Source organism: Panthera onca, chromosome C1 (assembly GCF_046562875.1).
Source record: "Panthera onca isolate mPanOnc1 chromosome C1, mPanOnc1 haplotype 2, whole genome shotgun sequence".
NCBI lineage: Eukaryota > Metazoa > Chordata > Mammalia > Carnivora > Felidae > Panthera > Panthera onca.
The window spans coordinates 115,979,479-115,996,851 of record NC_138346.1 but is presented as its reverse complement, the minus strand read 5'-3'; the positions used below and the strand labels follow the sequence as shown (position 1 = coordinate 115,996,851).

Below are 17,373 nucleotides of genomic sequence, written 5' to 3'. Positions count from 1 at the left end.
TTGCGTCTGTTGGTTCCGCAGGAGTTCTGGCTGCGGGAGTTCCTGGGATTTTAGCTCAGCCCCTCGGGCTGCGCCGAGAGCGCCTGGGGGAGGGGCGTGGCGCGCGGTAGGAGCCCCACGGGCCTCGGTTCCAACGACCCCCTGGGTCGAGAGTGGAAGGGAGGGAGGAGGTGGGAGACGCGGCCTCCTTCGCTGGCCTCCCCTTCAGCCGCCCACTGCCCGGCCCCATGGTCCCCGCCGCCGGCGCGCTGTTCTGGGCCCTGCTGCTGAGTCTGGGGCCCCGGGCGGCGGGGGCCCAAGGCCTGACTTCCACCGAGTCGCAGCGGGTAAGTTTCCGCTACGGGGTCCCGATGTCCCGCAACTACCGGACCACCCCCCGGACCGGCGCTCCCAAGAAGATGAGGGTAACAATGGAGGACGAGGATGACCTCGTGGCCCGTGCCGACCACCTGGCAGGCCCGGCCGCGGCCGAGCTCTTGGCCTCCACGGTGGCCACAGGCGTCAGAAAGTCAATTGTGTCATCGCCGGAGGAAGATGAGTCTTTGGAAGAGGGGGTTGTGATCAACGCCAGAAAGAGTAACGTGAGCGGAGAGGCTCTCCGAGCGACTTCCAATACGGCGAGGATGCCCAACCCAAGGTTTAAAGCAAATACCCAGGAGCCCGAGATCAGGATGTCTTCTTCAGACCAGCGGGCCAACACGTGGATGTCCACTGAGGACTTGGTTCACCCCGACAGTACCATGAGCCAGTGGTCAACAGCAGGGTCCACCCCGAGACCGTGGCCACACCCTTCACCAACAGCCATGCCGCCAGCGGAGGACCTGCGGCTGGTTCTCATGCCCTGGGGCCCATGGCACTGCCACTGCAGGTCAGGCACCATGAGCCGGTCCAGGGCAGGCAGGCTGCAAGGCCTTTCCGGGCGCCTTCGAGTTGGAGCACTGAGCCAACTCCGCACAGAGCACCGGCCTTGTACCTACCAGCAGTGTCCCTGCAACCGACTTAGGGAGGAGTGCCCTCTGGACACCGGTCTCTGCCCTGACACCAGCTGCACCACTCAGACCACTACCACCACCACCACTACCACCACCACTACCACTCCCATACCGCCCCTCAGCTCTAGACTCAGACCCACCCCCTTCCTCTTCTTTGGCCCCAGCCCCAGCCCCAGCCCCAGTCCAGCCCTTGCTTTTTGGAGACGAGTCCGGATGGGGCTGGAGGATATTTGGAACAGTCTGTCTTCAGTGTTCACAGAGATGCAACCAGTAAGTGTTTGGTGATAGCCAAGGACCTTTGTTGATGGAAAGTCCTGACATCCAAAATCCTGTTGGGTCAACTAGCCAGTGTGCTTCCATGAACTGTCATCTGTTTGGTCATTCATTCATAATATACTAGTTATTCACATTATTGTTAGCCATTGATTCCACCCATTTCTTGGGCAACTGCTGGTTGGTTAATGGGTAACATGTATGGGTCGTTAGAGAATTATTGACCAAATTGTGAAGATTGTAGGTATATCAACAATTTTTGATGCAGACAATAGATGTGGAAGATATAAATCATTCTCAGCTCATGAATGCAGTCTAATAGTAACAACAGCTAATATTTAAGGTCTTACTATGTGCACTTTACCTGGATCGACCCTCACAACAATGCTGTGAGGTGTTATTCCGTTACAGAGGAGGAAATGGGGGGCATTGACACCAGTGCCGAAGCCCTCCACCACCACTATCCCAAAGAACTCCTGGGATGATTTCCAGTAACTTAAGAATTCTTCGGGAAGGATAGTCCTCTGCTTTACCAAATGAACTACCAAAGGTTCTGATTGACTTGATAAAATATTCTCAATTGATAGGATTTCGGGACCTTTGTGGGAGAGAGGAAGGACACTAAAATAGTATATACGGTCAGTCATTTTGCAAGTTTGTTTTTGTCCTCCTCCCCGGGTATCCAATACCAATGATTCAATATAAAGAAGCCTAAGTAGGGGGCAGTAGTGTTGAGGGAATGAGGGCTTATGGGGAGAGGGAGATGAAGCAAGGAAGGGAAAACATAGATGTGGTTCTAACATTTCCCCTCTTCTCTTCTGTTTTCTTACCCAGCTAGAGAGAAACCGCAGGTAATGGCCACTTCATCCTCAAGAGAAGGTGTCAGCATCTCAGCCTCCCCACCCTTTCAATCCCAGAACCTACTGGATATTTTTAGTACAGAAAAAATTAGAAAAAATATCGGTCTTGTGTCTCTTTACAGACGTATCTGAGGGTGGAGGCCAGAAATCTCTTCAACCTTAAAACTGAACTGTGTAGCTAACACCATTGGGCCTGATCCCTTCCCTTGTCCTCCAGCATATTTCACCCCCACCCCGTACCCCAGGATAAAATGTTGATGTTGCTCCTCTTCCTCCTTTCCCAAGTTTTTAGTGATTTTTTAAAGATGAAAAATCTCAGATGAAAGCCAAGAAGAGGGAACAGGAAGAACAAGGAGGTGAGCTCTTGGAAAAGGATGGTAGTCTTATCTTCACAGTACTTGGCCTTCTCTCCTTGGAAAGGGTGATGTTGGCACAGAATTCCATGTCGGCTACTTTCTAGGAGTGACATCAACCATATCTATCCTTTGACCCAACACACACCTGTAGTGATCACTCTGCGACTATTTTGCTTACATGTTTTTTATTTGAAAAATGTAGTTAAAAGTCCAACACATTTTTAATATAAATTATGACTCTTGAACCCATTGCCATCACTCTTAAATATTGTTAAAGTGATGGTAGCATACACATTAGAAAAGGTAGCTAAAGGCAAAAGAACACCAAAGAAGACTGTGTCCAAAGAAAAGACATCAGAATAAGGCTAAAGATCAGGGTGTCCTGAGTCCACGAGCCCCCCATCTTTCTACCCTATCCTGTTAACCCTTCAGATTGAGTATAACCCTCAGGCCATTAAGCTACTTTAGGACAAGATGAGCTACTTTCAGAGCAACTAGCTAGATTTGAACAGTAAACTGGGAATGTATGACCAATCTTAGACCCTGAAAAGGGCAGGAAATACACTGAAATGGAAACACAATTAGAACCTGTCACTAGAGGAGGGGCACACTGGATGGATGGTGGACTCAGCAGAGTGGATCCTAGTTCCCACATTCCTGACCCCATCACCATCAAACAGGATGCTGCTTGTTATGGAGTTAATGAGAGACCCCCACCCTCTCAGTCTCTGAGCAGGTGGGAGCTCACCGGTTTTGTCCTGCCTTCCTAACCACCCTGCAAGGAAGGGGACAGAAGAAACACCTGAGAAAACAAACTGCCGAAAGACCCTGTTCCTGCATAATTTTCCCACCTAAAGCGGACTCTTCAGCCAGGTGGGGAGTGGGACCTGGTCTTCAGACGAAACTCCCTGAGTCTTATTCGTATCTGGTTCTAGGACCAGGGCACAGAAAGAGAGCTTAAAGTTTGCAGAGGACACACCGGGGTGTCTGTGGCTCTCTCTATTGCCTCTTCTCCCTCCCTCCCCCAATCTCACCAAACCCTGTTCCTGCCTCCATAGTGCAGGAACCCCTTCTCCACAAACAAGAACAGAGAAGGGTAGTAGGCATCGCATCCACCGGAGACATGAACCCATGTGAGCAGAGCAATACCCTGAATAAAGAGCCTGTTTTAGAGATGATGTGCAGCCCTGTTGAGCCTGCTTTCCAGAGGGCCTAGTTCATCTATGGCTCAGGCTTCAGATGAATAATGAAATGGGTGTAGGGTGAGGAAAACACTTTACAGAGAGATACCTGGACTCTTGAGCAGTGGCCCTCAACTAGGGGTGATTTTTGCCCCCGGGGGGAGACATTTGGCAATACCTGGACATTTTTGGTTGTTATAACTAGGATGGGCCAGATGTGCTACTAAATATCCTAGGATGCACAGGATAGTCCCCCATTACAAAGAATTACCCAACCCAATGTCAAAAGTGTCTGGGTTGAGAATCCATGCACTAGAGGTGTCCCCGCTCCCATGTGGTAAGGACTGGAAGATCCCTAAACTTACAGACGATTGTTTTCAACCAACCACTCCTCCCATCTTCAGTGGTTTGGAGGTCCACTCAGAGACCTACTTCCTAGTTTTGCAACATTCTGGGTTTCTCTCCAGATCCCTCTTTCTCCTCACCTGGGCCAGCAGGGAGATTGGCAGAGGGCAGGCAAGGTACCCAAGAGTTAAATGGAATACCATCAGGTTAAGATCCACCTCTAACCTAGGTCTTAATCAATGGGAAACAAAAACATTCCTAGTGGGGATGGGGTCAAGGGCAGAGGTAGTAGAAGGAGGGAGGTCATTAAGAGAACTCATCTTAAAATTTTAATTAAAGAAAGATGTTGGGGGACTCACAATGCTACAGAAACAGGGTTAGAGGCCTAATTAGAGAAAGACCCTGGTAGTTGCAGAGAGATACTGAGGGGCTGTGAGCTTAAAGTCTGAGATCTAAAGAGAAAGAGTAGACTCGGCAGTGGTCACCCTCCCCTCCTCTCCCTGCTTGACGTCTGCTTCAGTTCACTCCAGGAGGAAGAAGGGCAGGTAAGGAGCTTCTCAGCAAAGCCGGCTTCAGCTTTGGGAATCTCACTCACCTACCCCATTTAAGGAGTTCCAGGTTAAGAGTTTAAAACAGATGGCACCTAGACCGTCATTCAGGAGAAGGGAACTTATCCTGGGTTCCCAGAAAACTCCTATCTCAGATCTGAGAGTGTCCGGGGCTTCAGCTGAGCTCCTCTGGCCAACCAGTAGTCACTTGGTCAGTCCTGCTGCCTTGACCCCATCTCCAGGAGGGGCTATAGCCAGAGGGAATAGAGGGAGTCCAGCCCCCAAGCCTTCTGAGGCACTAATAGGCAGATAGGGAAAAGAGGGACCCTGGGGTCACTGGTTCTAGGAGGGAGCAACATCTCTTCTGGGCTGGACATGGAGTGGAGGCTTCGACAGCAGAACCTGATTTAAAAAGAAATTGAAGAAGGAGGATTAGTCTCAAGGAAAACTGAGGCCTTAGGGGTAAGGCACCACCTAGTGTAGACTCTCGGCTATTTCCGCAGCATGCTCTTTTCTCGATTTCTATCTGTCTGTGCCTCGCTGTCTCTCTGCCCTTCTGGGTCCTCCATTCTTGACTCCCCCATCCTAATACTTCCTTCTCTCACCTCCCATTCTTGCAGGGGATTGGGGTTCTGAGGTGGGCGTCAGGATGTGCTATCAGGGGCTAGAGGTGTTGGACGGGTGTCCTTAGTTACTTACCATTCCTGTCGGAGCTACAAGCCCCTAGAATTGCTCCATGGCCTGTCTCGGTTTCCCTTGGATCTCATCTGCTCCTGGACAGCACCTGTCTGTGAAAAAGCACATGTGAGACCCTCATCCTGTCTTGATATCACAAAGGAAGCGATCTCCCCTGTGCCCTCCATGGAAGAGGCAGACCCCATTGCTTTGGCAAAAAAAAAAAAAAAAAAAAAAAAAATCAATCTGAAAAGGTTAAAACCAACCACCATTCTTCCAAGGGAAGTTTCAGTGTCTCCCTTCATACTGACTTTCATGAGGATGAGATAAAATGGGTCTTCTACTAATAAGACTCTCACAAAGGACTCTCTCATATTTATCGGAGTTTCACAATTGGTGAAAAGACTCCTTCGCTATCTCCAGGCCTATTTCCCTTGTTCTGAGAGTAGAAAAGTGTATTAGACGTTATTTAGGACAGGGGTGCTCAGTCTTTTTCCTGTCCTAATGCACCCGGCCACAATATGACTATTAACTCTTAACTAATAGAAGGGTATGGTTTGGGGGAAAAGCCCTCCAAGTAACTCTGGGGTCACATATATCCCCCGTCCCAGTAAAGAATAATTTACTAATTATAAAAATGAGGGAGCTTAGGCCAGAAACCTGAAATGCCAGGTCTCAGGTTTATGTGGCTGGTGACCAGGACTAGAATCCTAGCCTCTTACTTCCCCATCGAGTATTCATATGTCCCCTGCTTAAACTTCAAAAAAGGGGAATGGTTCTAGGCCGCAATCCCGCATCAACCTCTCCCCACTGCCTTGTTACCATGGTAAGTCCATCTCCGGCCCCCATCTCCCCAGAGCCAATGTGAGTCAGGTGGACAAAATTCATTGGTTCCCCAATCATGGTCCGGTCAATTCGTCTCCTCTTCTTCTTCTGCTTAGAGAAGACAGGGGAGTTAAGTCTGAAGCCCCCTCTTCCACACGAAGTGTGGAAAACCACTTTTAGTGGTCTTGAAAACCACTAAAGGAAGAGCTAAGGGCCTGATGGGCAAGGGTATGTGGCATCACAACAGGGAAATCACTAAGGTCTAACAATATAAACACAGAGAGGACACAGGCAGGGTGACAACAACAGGAGCCTACAGAGTGAATGCCAAAGAAAGGACATATCAAAGTCACCTCTGGCTGATGAGGAAACAATGGGGGGGGGGGGCGGGGAGGAGGGACGGACAGGTATTAAGCTCCGCCTACAACTCCCAGAATGGACAGAAACAGGAAGTGATAGCTAGGGCTATTCAGTTCCTCTGTCTCCCAGTTCCCCTGTATCCCATGTGCACACCTGCCTGGCCATAGAGACTACTGTGACGGAGAGGGAGGCAAGCAGGGTGCTTTCTGGGTGCTGTGTCTGCCTCACAGGACGCGGTAACTGACTTCTGTGTGTGCTGGAGTGGGGGTGGGGGGTTGGGGACTCACCGGCTGGGGCTTCTCTACCACGCAGCAACCTAGTTTGTGCCAGAATTCACTCATGTTCCCTGATGGTTCCAGTTTCACTCCTCTGCCTGAGGCCCCAGAGGGCTCTTGCTCTGGTGCTTTGACTGCCCACTCCTCAGTGCCCTCAGGTGTAATGACAACCCGGGTTTACTCAGAGGGACGGGTCTGGAGACAGCACAGTCTGTGGTACCCTTGGCTGGGCAGTGAAGGTCAGCGTCTCAGACCCTGAGGGACTAGCAGGATGAGACTGGGGTGAGCAGGCAGGCACAAGGTTATGTCTTCCTCAGCCCCAGAAACCTGGATGGGCAGAAAGTAAAGAGAGAAAAAGTTGGTGAGAAATCCCATCTCTACCACCAGCCCCCCCTTGAGAAGCCTCCTGATGAGCCTAGATCTTCTTGTTCTCCCTTAAAGGCCCTGGTCCTGCACCCAACACTAACCTCTCCAAACACAGGAACCTCACAGTGTGATGCCCAGAGAAAGGAAAAGAACCAGAAGGGCACCAAGCGGTTGAGGAGCTGCTGGAACCAAGGGAGAGGCAGGGAATAGAAGCATTTAGGGTGAGGATGGGAGGGGCCAAGGGACACTGGCACAAAGGAGCCGTTTTGGGGGTGCTACAAGTCCCTCCTCCCATCTCCTTGGGTTTAGGGCAGACGGGGAGGGGCAGTTAAGTGACCTTTAAGAGGAAATGGTGGTTTTTTTGTTCTCACAAACAGGGCCTCCACCCTTGTCCCTCCCTTTTTCCTTACCTTACCCTAAACATCTAGATTTTCTTTAAGACTGAGAGAGGCCTTGACTGCCCAGGTTGTAGTTGACTAACTGCAGCAGGTTGGACCTCAAGAAAGACTTTCTACGGTGAGGAGTTTCTTCCCTCTCTAATCCCTGCCCTTGTTCCTCCTCATTTCCTTCAATTGAGATCCAACCTCTCCCTTCAACAACTCCTTTATTACTCGACCTTGAGATCTTTCCCGAAGGCTGTATACACCACACTCCTGTGTGTGCACCTCTGCGTGCACATATGTGGCACGGCAAGGATTCCGGCGTGTGTGCCTTGGACAGATGATCTGTGCACAGGCTGTAGGGACACAGGTACCAGGTATCTTCTGTCCCACAAGGCGTCTTTCTCCAGCTCCCCACCCTCTTCACATGTCCCATCGTGCAGTGCCACTCTGCTCTGCCTCATCCCCCATTGGGCCTCAGGCCTCCCCGCCTGCCTCCTACTCTCATGCTGTGACCTGTTCTCTCCTCCCTCCTCTCCACTTCCATTCCCAAGCTTCACCAGCCAACCAGACACGAGGAACTTTCCAACAGCATTAGTGTCCAGGGAAGAACTTCCTTCCCTTTTCCTCCCGGCCAGCCACGCTAGGGCACACCTGGGTTTCCCCTGGGCTCACTGCACTTCCCCAGTCCTATGATACAGGCAGCCTCAAAGACTCCAAATGGGGCTGCTTCATGAGTATTACACTCTAGCACGAATAGGAATCTCCCTCCCCTCCACACCTGGAACCCCGATGCTCTGGACCCAAGACTGCTCTAAGAACTGAGAGGATTTTCTAATATAGCATTGGGATGAGATCACACAAACACTAAGATACGGCTTGTAGGGGAGAGAAAGACCTAGGAGCCTGAGCTTTACTTCCCTTCCCACCACTGGAGGGGAGGAGTAATGAGACAGGGGCGGAAGTCAGAACACAGCTGTCCAGAGAGGGGAGCTGTGGTCAGTGGGGAAGTCAGTCAGTCACAGGGTTTGTCGCAATGGTGGTGGTGGCGGGTGTTAACGGCTGCAGGCGGGGCAATGAAGAAAACAATGGAGAATCAGAGGAAACCCCCAATACCCCCAGCCAGGCTTTACAGAGAGTGGACTCTCCCCCAACACCCAGCTGAGTGGACAGAAGTGGAGGGCGGGAGGGAAGAGGAGAGAAGAGGGGAGAGGAGAGGGAGGGAAAGGGGCAGTGGAGAGAACAAGGACGTTTCTGTTCCTTTTCCAGGGATCTGGCAAGAGCTGGGTGGAGGGAAAGCATGTGTGTGTGGGACTTGGCACGAAAGGGCCAATGATGATGAGAAGTGACCAGGAAATTCCATTCCCCAGGACACAGAACATAAGGGTCTCTGAAACTTGGCAGGGGAGTCGGAGTGTGGAGAAGGGTGGGCAGGGGGAATGTGGTGGTGGCAGGGGGTACAGGCCAGAAAAGGAAGTAAGAGCAACGGGCTGCCACTCTCCTTTAAAGTATCTAGAGATGACTGGGTTGAGGAAACATGAAGTCCGGAGCTGGTAAGCCCAGGAGGAAGAGACACCTGCATTCACTGCCCACTATTTTAGCTCCCCAGTGGAGGGGAAGGGGCTGGGAAGAGAGCAGGAGGACTCAGCATTAGACTGTGTAAGGCCATATCCTGACAGCCTAGTAGCATTGAGAACTGGGCCTGAGTCCCAAATAGGAAGGCTGAACGATGGAGCTTGGAGACACCAAGGTCACACTAGGACTTAGGAGCTTCCCAACCACTGGGGGAGTGAGCAGGAGGAGGGATGGGAGAAAGGTTCCAGTGGGAAAGGATGTACAGAGGTAGTTCCCCAGTCCTGTTCTAGCCCCAAACCGGTTTTCCCGGTCCCGCTGCCTTCAGCCCCAAGGCCTCCAACCCGCTGCCCAACAAGCCTTCACAAGAAGCAGCTGGAGAAAGAGAAAGAGAACTGAGAGAATGGAGTGGGCAATTCTGGCTCTAAGCCCGGGGCTGCAGCTGGTTCCTTGTGGAGACCTCCTGACACGCAGGGCTGCTGAGGGGCGCCGGGGAAGTAGGGGGAACAGCACTCTTCGATCAAGTGACAGCCATCTGCCCCAGTACCGACTGTGCCTTTCCCCAAGGAAGGTCTTGTGGGGGCTTACTAGGAACCGAAGCTAGGCCCTAAGCTCCCTCCCCAGGAGACAAAGTCCCATGGACTGCATTTCTGTCCACTCCCCAACTCTACCCAGAAATCCTCTGCTCCTCCCAACGCTGAACTAGGATTGGGATCCCGCTGTGAATTTTCCAGACTGTCACCGTCTTCTGTGGCTGCTTCGGCCTCAGATTTGGCCGTCCCAGGAACCAGCTGTGTGCTTCACTGTCCAGCACACGCCACCGCCGAGGTTAGTGAGTCTCGGAGACTTTATCCCCTCTGGCCTCCGTTCCCCCACCCCCATCCCAGTCCCTCCCTGCCCTCTGCCCTTCAGCGGCCACGGCCTGCGCACCGCACGGGCGGGGATGGAGACTGTTCCTCTGGGAACGCACTCCTCTTCCCACCAACCCTGCATCTCTACAGCCCCGGCCTCCCTCTTCCCCCACCCCCAGCATCCGGTGCGTCTCCACCCGGCAGCGCAGGCGGGGCTCACCGCCCGGGGACCCCCGCCGCGGTCTCACCTGCCGCGCTTCGGCGTCGAGGCTTGCGGCTGCCGCGGGTGGGGGCTCCCGCGCCGTGCCCGCCGGTGTGGGCTTCCCGGGCTGGCTCCGCTGCGCGGTGGGAGAGCCGAGGGCGGGCCGGCAGAGGTGGGGCTGGCTCGGGGCGGAAACGGCGGCGACGCGATTACGAAACCCGTCCGGCCCGGAGCTGGGCGCACTGCTCCCCCCCGGACTGGGGAGGCACTGCACCACACGGGGCCGTGGGAGGTGGCCTGGCGGCTTCGGCCGGCTGGCACCCCTGCTGGGGCCGGGGGCGGGGGGGGGGGGGGGCGCCCAAGCCGCGATGCCCGCAGCCTCATGTCCCCCCTTGCGCGCCAGGCATTGCGGGGCAAAACTAAGAGGAGCCCCCAAATCCCCCGGGCCCGGCTAAGTTTAGAGATTCGTGGAAGCACCTCACCCCATCCTTCCGTGCTCTCCCCGAAGTGGAATGGGGCTAGGTTTATTTACTCATTGTGAGGGTGCGGAGGCGAGTCGCAGGAGTAGGGATTGGAGGGGGGAGGGGCGAGGATTTTTTTTCGGATTCTCAAAAATAAAACATTTCGTAACTTGAAATCCTTAAATTGAGGCATAAAGGGACACCCCTCTATTGTTATCCAGAGTTAAGCTTTTTAAATCCATAAGCCTAAACTTAGGGGACAATTAACTACTCATTCATTGCACCCCAGGCAGCAGGGGGGTGCGGGAAGAGCTCCGGAATAATTGTGCCGACCAATAAAGCCTACGGAGATGCTTTAATCCTGTCTCCCTCCCTGAAGTGTTCTGGAACCTATCATTTGAATTAGCCGAGTCAGGCAAGGAGGGGGCGGGGAGTCCTTCCGCCCTTCTTAGGAGGGGCTGCATTGCAGGGGGAGACTGAGCAGATAGACTCAGCCACTGGAGCGAGAGAGGGAGTGAGAAGACAAAGCCGTCAAAGCCCCAACAGCTTGCTTTTTCTCCAGCCCTGAGCAGACGCCGGAGCCCTCGAGGTACTCCTTCCATCTTGGGAACACACTAGTAATTCATTGATAACAGGTAAACTAAATTGCGGGAAGGGGGCACGGGGCTGCAAAGATAAAAGAGCAGCTGCTTCTGGTTGGGTTGAAGACCCTTAATAAGGATGAGGTGGGGGACAGTTCAAGAGAAGGGGCGCTGTGAACAATGGGTAGGTTTTGGTCGCCTTTTTAGATCCCTTTGCTAAGATTTCCATTATTGCCTTCTAATACACAGACATTAATTTCTAACAATTTACATGGAATTATTATTTCTCAGCGTTTATCTCATTTCAAGTATCTATTTGCCTATAATTTGTCTTAGGTGTTTTATTATCTTCGTTTGTTATCTCCATCTTCCTTTTCAAGCTATAATTTGTTTTACCTGTTTTTTGATGAATCTGTAGTCTTACTGTATTGCTCTAGCCTGTACTTCCCTATATATATATTTTTTTTCTGTGGTATTCCATTGATGTGTCTGCCTTCATCCCAAACTTATTTGTCTCCATAGGAGGGAATTTGGGGGAAGGGATGACATAATATTGAAAGTAATCCTGACCTCTCGTTTAACAGCCTCCCACTCCCCATCTCAAACCTTTGCTCCAAAGAAAGAGGCAGCTTGAGGTAGGAAGGTGGGGGCCTCTGTGTTGGAGAACTGCCTGATTCTATTATTGAAATCAGTACAGCCCACAAAAGCTACATAGCAGATTCTGGGAAGGAATGCTTATTTGCAGCTCAGTGAGAATAGATGGGGGAAGGTCATGGCTAACAGGGAAATCCAAGACCAGAATGAGGGAGGCACTTACACTGAAATGCCAGAGAGCTTCCATCCCCTCCAACCACCATCCCTGTCATTCCCCCCAATGGTGGCAGCATGACACAGCAAGGCCCTGTCAGGCAGGTAGGCCTTGGGTTCCCACAGAGGGTCTAGACAAAGGGTATTTGGGTGTGTCTGTGGGGCTCAGAGAGAGTGTGTCTTTTTATACTATATATTTGCTAATCATGTATCCCTAAGAATACAAAGGGTGATATTTAGAAATTATCTTTGCCTAAAGTATCTGGATCATTTAAAAGGAAGGACATTTGGAAGGATTTTTTGAACATATATTGTGGTACAAGGCACTGTCCAAGCCCTTGAAGAAATGGAGAGAGAGATGAGGTATGGATGGAGAACAGTTGGGGAGGGGAAGAGAAAGCTTGCTGAACAGGGACCTTCTGCAAAATTTGGAGACTTGGGAATTAAATCCATACTATATTAAACACCAGAATTTCCTTACTGATGAGAGTAGTGTGAATGGTATTTTAGTTGCAATTTTCTGTGTGGTCAGTGTTCTTGACTTGAATTTAAATGTCATACATGCTTGTATGAGTGTCTTTCTATGCATTTGGTACTCTGTGTACATGTCTCCGAGTTCATGGCATAGCTAGAGATTTTAGGCCTTGTAAGTTAATATTTTGTAAAATTTCCTTTAGCATTTTTTTATTGCAAGATATGCTCTGCCAGACGCTCAGGGATTGTTTGGACAATTTTTATACATATCTGGTTTTAAGAAAAGGAGTCAGTTTGTCAAAGAGCTTTTTCACTGTCTCAGATTCTAGCTTGCTGTCTTCTGCATTTTCATCATTCAGATCAGAATCACAGGAACAATCAACATCTAGTCTACTGAGTATCTGTTCTTCAGCAACTAAAAATTCTTGCAAGTTTTGAGAATATTGGTATAGGATTATATAAAACTGTACGCAACTATCTATGTACAACACATCAACAAAGACCAGATGGGGAATGAGACCTATGTTCTAACTGGCTGGAAGGCTTCACGAGTCAGCAGATAATTTCTAACATGTTTTCTTTTCTTTCCTTTTTAAAAAAAAATATACCGTATGTTACAGCACAGAATATATTTATTTAAGTAATCTCTACACCCAACATGAGGCTCAAACTCACAACCCCAAGGTCAAGAGTAACACACTCCACTGATGGAGCCAGCCAGGAACCCTAAACATGTCTTCTAGTTTTAAAATTCTATGATTTTTTTCCCCCCTGTGATTCTATTTTTTAAAGACTCTATCATGTGCCCACATTATACTAAGCTTGATATGGACAGGACTGGTAAGGGAGGAGATATTTAAAAAAAAAAAAAAAAAGAAAAAGCCAGCAATGTAGGCAAGTAACTGGCAATTTAGTTAAAAAAAGAAAAGGAAGGAAGGAAGAAAAAGAGGGAAAAAAAAGTCTCTGGTCAGAAGTCCGTAACACTGATGATCCTAAGGTGGTCCCTGTCTAAAGCCAGAGTAGGTAGTCTGATAGGTCCAACCATTTTTTGTAACTCTCTTTCTGTGCACATGTCTCTGGAAATTACTGTGGAAACGATCAGAGTTGAGTATCATAGGATGATGACCTCACCTTTCCAGCACCCTCCTCCACCCTGTTCCAGTCCCCACATAACCTTCCTTCTAAGCAATTTCTCTGCTGAGTAATGTTCAGTTCCCAGGGTTTCTTTGGAGCCTGAACCTCAGAAGAAAAAGAGCAACTGAGAACTGGCTTTGAACATTAAAAACATCCTGGTCTGCCCACTCACCAGTCCTAAAGCCCCTACACTCACACATAACTGTGCTCTAGATTAAGGCTTTTTTGTTCTGGCTCAGTAGAGACAGTTCACATTATATGCGGTTATAGTTCCTGTAGTGCAGTGGTTCTCATGTTCGCCTAACACATTACATGGGGGCAGTTGGGAACCTATTTAAAGCCACTGTTTAGGAGCCTCAGGCCCGGTAGGAGCCAATGGAGTGTACTGGGAGGAAGGCCTTTTAAAATGGGGGTTCTATTTTTGGAGGCAGTGGAATGTTCATTCTGCTTCTTTGGGAACATTTCAACTAATGCTTTTGCCCCTTCTTGGCTAGTAACCAGCAGGGTGCAGGAGGCATACTAGTCCTGTAACATCAGGGTGTGGGTGGGAAAAGATGATAGGAGTACTTGTTAGAGCAGAGAAAAGTATCGAATTCGGTCAAAGGACTTTCTCCTTCCGGTCTAAACTCTTACTTTCCTTACCTGGAATTCCCAATCCATTTGCTCTCAGGTAAATTCTAGCATTAGGATGAGAGAATCAAGGTCTTGTTATAGCATAGGAAAATTCTTTCAGCACCTACCTGGGCTTTGTTTTGAAGGAGAGGTAGGCTAGAGAAAACTATAAATACAGGCTGTTAAGGCTTACCTGTGGGCTAAAAGACGGGAGTGGCAAGTTATGGATGGATAAAGAGAGAAAATTAGGGGTGCTTTGGTGGCTCAGTCAGTTGAGCGTCTGACATCAGCTCAGGGCACGATCATGGGTTCAAGCCCTGCATCAGGCTCTGTGCTGACAGCTCAGAGCCTGGAGCCTGCTTTAGATTCTGTGTCTCCCTCTTTCTCTTGCCCCTTCCTGGCTCATGCTTTCTCTCTCTCTCTCTCAAAGCCCTTTTCAGAGGTACCTATTAAACCAAAGTTAGGAAAAAGCCAAGTATTTAAAAACATAAGAATTCAGGGGAATGATTTCTCTAGGGACTTGGATTCTTCTAGGGACTCCTGGTAGTCTTGAAACATGGGTGGTATTTTAAGATGGAGAGCAGAGAGGAGCTTTCCAGGTTGGTGGAAACACATGATGTGGGGAGAGTGGAGCACCTGGAGAGGGCATGGGAGCTCTGCGCCCTTTTCCTGTACTTGGCCTTGTGTATCTCCTCCATCTGCCATTCCTGAGTTATATCCTTTTATAGTAAACCGATGATCTTGTACGTAAAAGAAATAATAATAAATACAAAAGATGGAGAGTAGACAAAGTTAACCAAGACAGAAATGAGCATAACTAGCAGAGACTGTACTATGGCTAGGAAGGATGAGCCAAATTCTAGAAAGCCTTGAAAACCAGACCCAAGATTGACTTGAAGCATTAGGCAGTGAATAAGTCCTTCCAAGATGAGAGAAGGCAGGAAATGGTAGAAAATAGTAATAAAGGAAAGGTTCCCAAAGCTTGTCCTAGGAAATCTGGATCATGTACAGAGGCAAATGAGAATGGGAAGTTTTTATTTTTTAAGGTTTCTTTGTTTTTTTTTTTTAAACCTTCATTTATTTTGAGAGAGAGAGGGCGTGCATACAAGTGGGAGAGGGGCAGAGAGGGGGGGAAAGAAAAGCCTAAGCAGGCTCCGTGCTGTCAGTGCAGAACCCAATGCGGGGGGGCTCCGTCTCACGAACGGTGAGATCATGACCTGAGCCCAAAGCAAGAGTTGGATGCTTAACCGAAGGAGCCACCTGGGTGCCCCTGTGAAGTTTTTAAGTAAGGAAAGGCCATGGGCCATGAAGAGGTTGCTGTAGAATGAGGACTAACAGCTGGTTCCTTTCTAGGAAGTTATGAGGGACCCTGTGAGTAGCCAGTACAGCTCCTTTCTTTTCTGGAGGATGCCCATTCCAGAGCTGGATCTGTCGGAGCTGGAAGGCCTGGGTCTGTCAGATACATCCACCTACAAGATCAAAGACAGCAGCGCTGGCAAGATGACCGGGCAACCAACTGGAGTTGAACAGGAGAAACACTCCGAAGGCGATGCCCTCCTGGAGTACAGCACCTTCAACTTCTGGAGAGCTCCCATTGCCAGCATCCACTCCTTCGAATTGGACTTGCTTTAAGCCCAAGACTCCTCTCTGCCACCACCTTGCCCTCACTGTCTTCCCTTGCAAGCCCCTCCCTTCCCACCCTTTGTCCTGTGAATCTTGCTCTCTCCCCTCTATGGTGTTGAGGTGGTGCTGATGAATCTGCCAGAGTTGTGTTGTATTTATTATTTATTTATTTATTTATTTAATCAGTTTTTCTCAAAAGCCCTTAAGCCCCAAAGTTATCCCCCCAGACACTAATTCCAGAAAGAAGCCTGGTGGGGGGCGCCAGAGAGTAGTATAGTAGTTCAAAATGGGGGACAATTTTTTTTTTTCATTTTAATCTTCAGAGATTGCTCAAACTTAATATCCTGCTCCAGATCGGTAAACACAAATCTTTCTTCAACAGTCGCTGAAAACCCTGGAAGCTTTGAGATTATCTACTACAAGACAGTAGGATTTCTAAAAGGCTGTTAAGGTGTTAAGTCTCGCTGTTGGATCCTGCTCCTTACAATACCTTCTTTTCCTCAGAGAAATCGGGTGTAATGAAAGGTATAAAACAAGAGGTGATAATACCTCATGGAAAACGAAAATAAGGGAAAGAATTGAATTGTTTCAGAAATAACTATATTGTCAAAGGGGTAGTCCTTCAAACCTTTGCCACTTTACAACTTTGCTCCTAACGCTAGCTGAGGAAAATGACTCCAATTTCAAATCTTAAAATGTAATCTTGCTGAGTACTATGATAATTTGTAAGGTATGATTCTGTTTCTAAAAGGCATAAGGTTTGGCCTTTAGTGTTTTAGTCTTGCCACCTCCTGCGTCTGCAATGGAGAATACTGATCAATGGGCCTCAGGCACAGTTCCTCAGCTACCTTGAGACCTTGAAATAATCACATTATGACCCTACACCTTGTACCCCCATTCCTTCCAAAATTATTGCTGCTGATTTGTGCTGCCATTTTCTCATTTCTTGAATAAAGACATTCAATCCCAGGCCTGGATTCTAGTTTTCTCTCTCTTCAAAGAGAAGCGGTATAGATCTCCAAAATTAGCCTTGCTTTCACCTTCAGCTTATATATTTTGTCTTTCAATAAGAGTTCTTTTAGTAGCCTTTGTACATTAAAAATGATGAATATCAGGTTGGATAGGTATCAATAAGGGTAAAATCAACTTAAAATTACAAAGCTATTTAGGAAGAAATGCAAACAACCACTCTTCTGCTTGACCATTGGCTACCAACATAGGGAGTAATTCTAGATGTCTCAGAAGGCATCTGTGGCACCAACCGTGCTCTTAACGTTTATTTATTTTTGGGACAGAGAGAGACAGAGCATGAACGGGGGAGGGGCAGAGAGAGAGGGAGACACAGAATCGGAAGTAGGCTCCAGGCTCTGAGCCATCAGCCCAGAGCCCGACGTGGGGCTCGAACTCATGGACCACGAGATTGTGACCTGAGCTGAAGTCGGGCGCCTAACCGACTGAGCCACCCAGGCGCCCCACCAACCGTGCTCTTAATGATCTCAGTATAGATGCCTTAAAAAAAGAAACTAAGTCATCCAAATATGTTAACTGCTTATTTATAACTCAACTCATTAAAAACAAAGCCACACTGGTCGTTTTGGGGTCCTTAGTATTCGAAAGGCA

At 49.2% G+C, this 17,373-nt stretch overlaps 3 protein-coding genes across 7 annotated transcripts; 2 read left to right on the top strand and 1 right to left on the bottom strand.

The window, feature by feature from the left end:
- Positions 1-34: 34 nt before the first annotated feature.
- Positions 35-3,562, top strand: CC1H1orf56 (chromosome C1 C1orf56 homolog). The gene is made up of 2 exons (XM_060622639.2): positions 35-1,262; positions 2,100-3,562. Exons 1-2 carry the CDS (start codon positions 228-230, stop codon positions 2,118-2,120), a joined length of 1,056 nt encoding a protein of 351 aa, XP_060478622.1. The 5' UTR covers positions 35-227; the 3' UTR covers positions 2,121-3,562.
- Positions 3,563-4,323: 761 nt separating this feature from the next.
- On the bottom strand, positions 4,324-10,238 carry CDC42SE1 (CDC42 small effector 1). Its single transcript, XM_060622646.2, has 5 exons — positions 10,108-10,238; positions 6,703-7,017; positions 6,053-6,163; positions 5,255-5,343; positions 4,324-4,957 (listed from the first exon to the last, which is right to left on the bottom strand). The coding sequence occupies exons 2-4, from the start codon at positions 6,754-6,756 to the stop codon at positions 5,269-5,271; spliced, it is 240 nt and encodes a 79-aa protein (XP_060478629.1). The 5' UTR covers positions 6,757-7,017; positions 10,108-10,238; the 3' UTR covers positions 4,324-4,957; positions 5,255-5,268.
- On the top strand, positions 6,485-16,722 carry MLLT11 (MLLT11 transcription factor 7 cofactor). 5 transcript variants are annotated; one of them, XM_060622643.3, is made up of 5 exons: positions 6,485-6,651; positions 7,485-7,572; positions 9,684-9,836; positions 10,992-11,157; positions 15,484-16,722. In XM_060622643.3, exon 5 carries the CDS (start codon positions 15,490-15,492, stop codon positions 15,760-15,762), a length of 273 nt encoding a protein of 90 aa, XP_060478626.1. In that variant the 5' UTR covers positions 6,485-6,651; positions 7,485-7,572; positions 9,684-9,836; positions 10,992-11,157; positions 15,484-15,489; the 3' UTR covers positions 15,763-16,722. The 5 variants fall into 5 exon arrangements, with proteins under 5 accessions (XP_060478626.1, XP_060478628.1, XP_060478624.1 ...); XM_060622645.3 differs by lacking the exon at positions 7,485-7,572 and having other exon boundaries at positions 11,085-11,157; XM_060622641.3 differs by lacking the exon at positions 7,485-7,572.
- Positions 16,723-17,373: the final 651 nt, after the last annotated feature.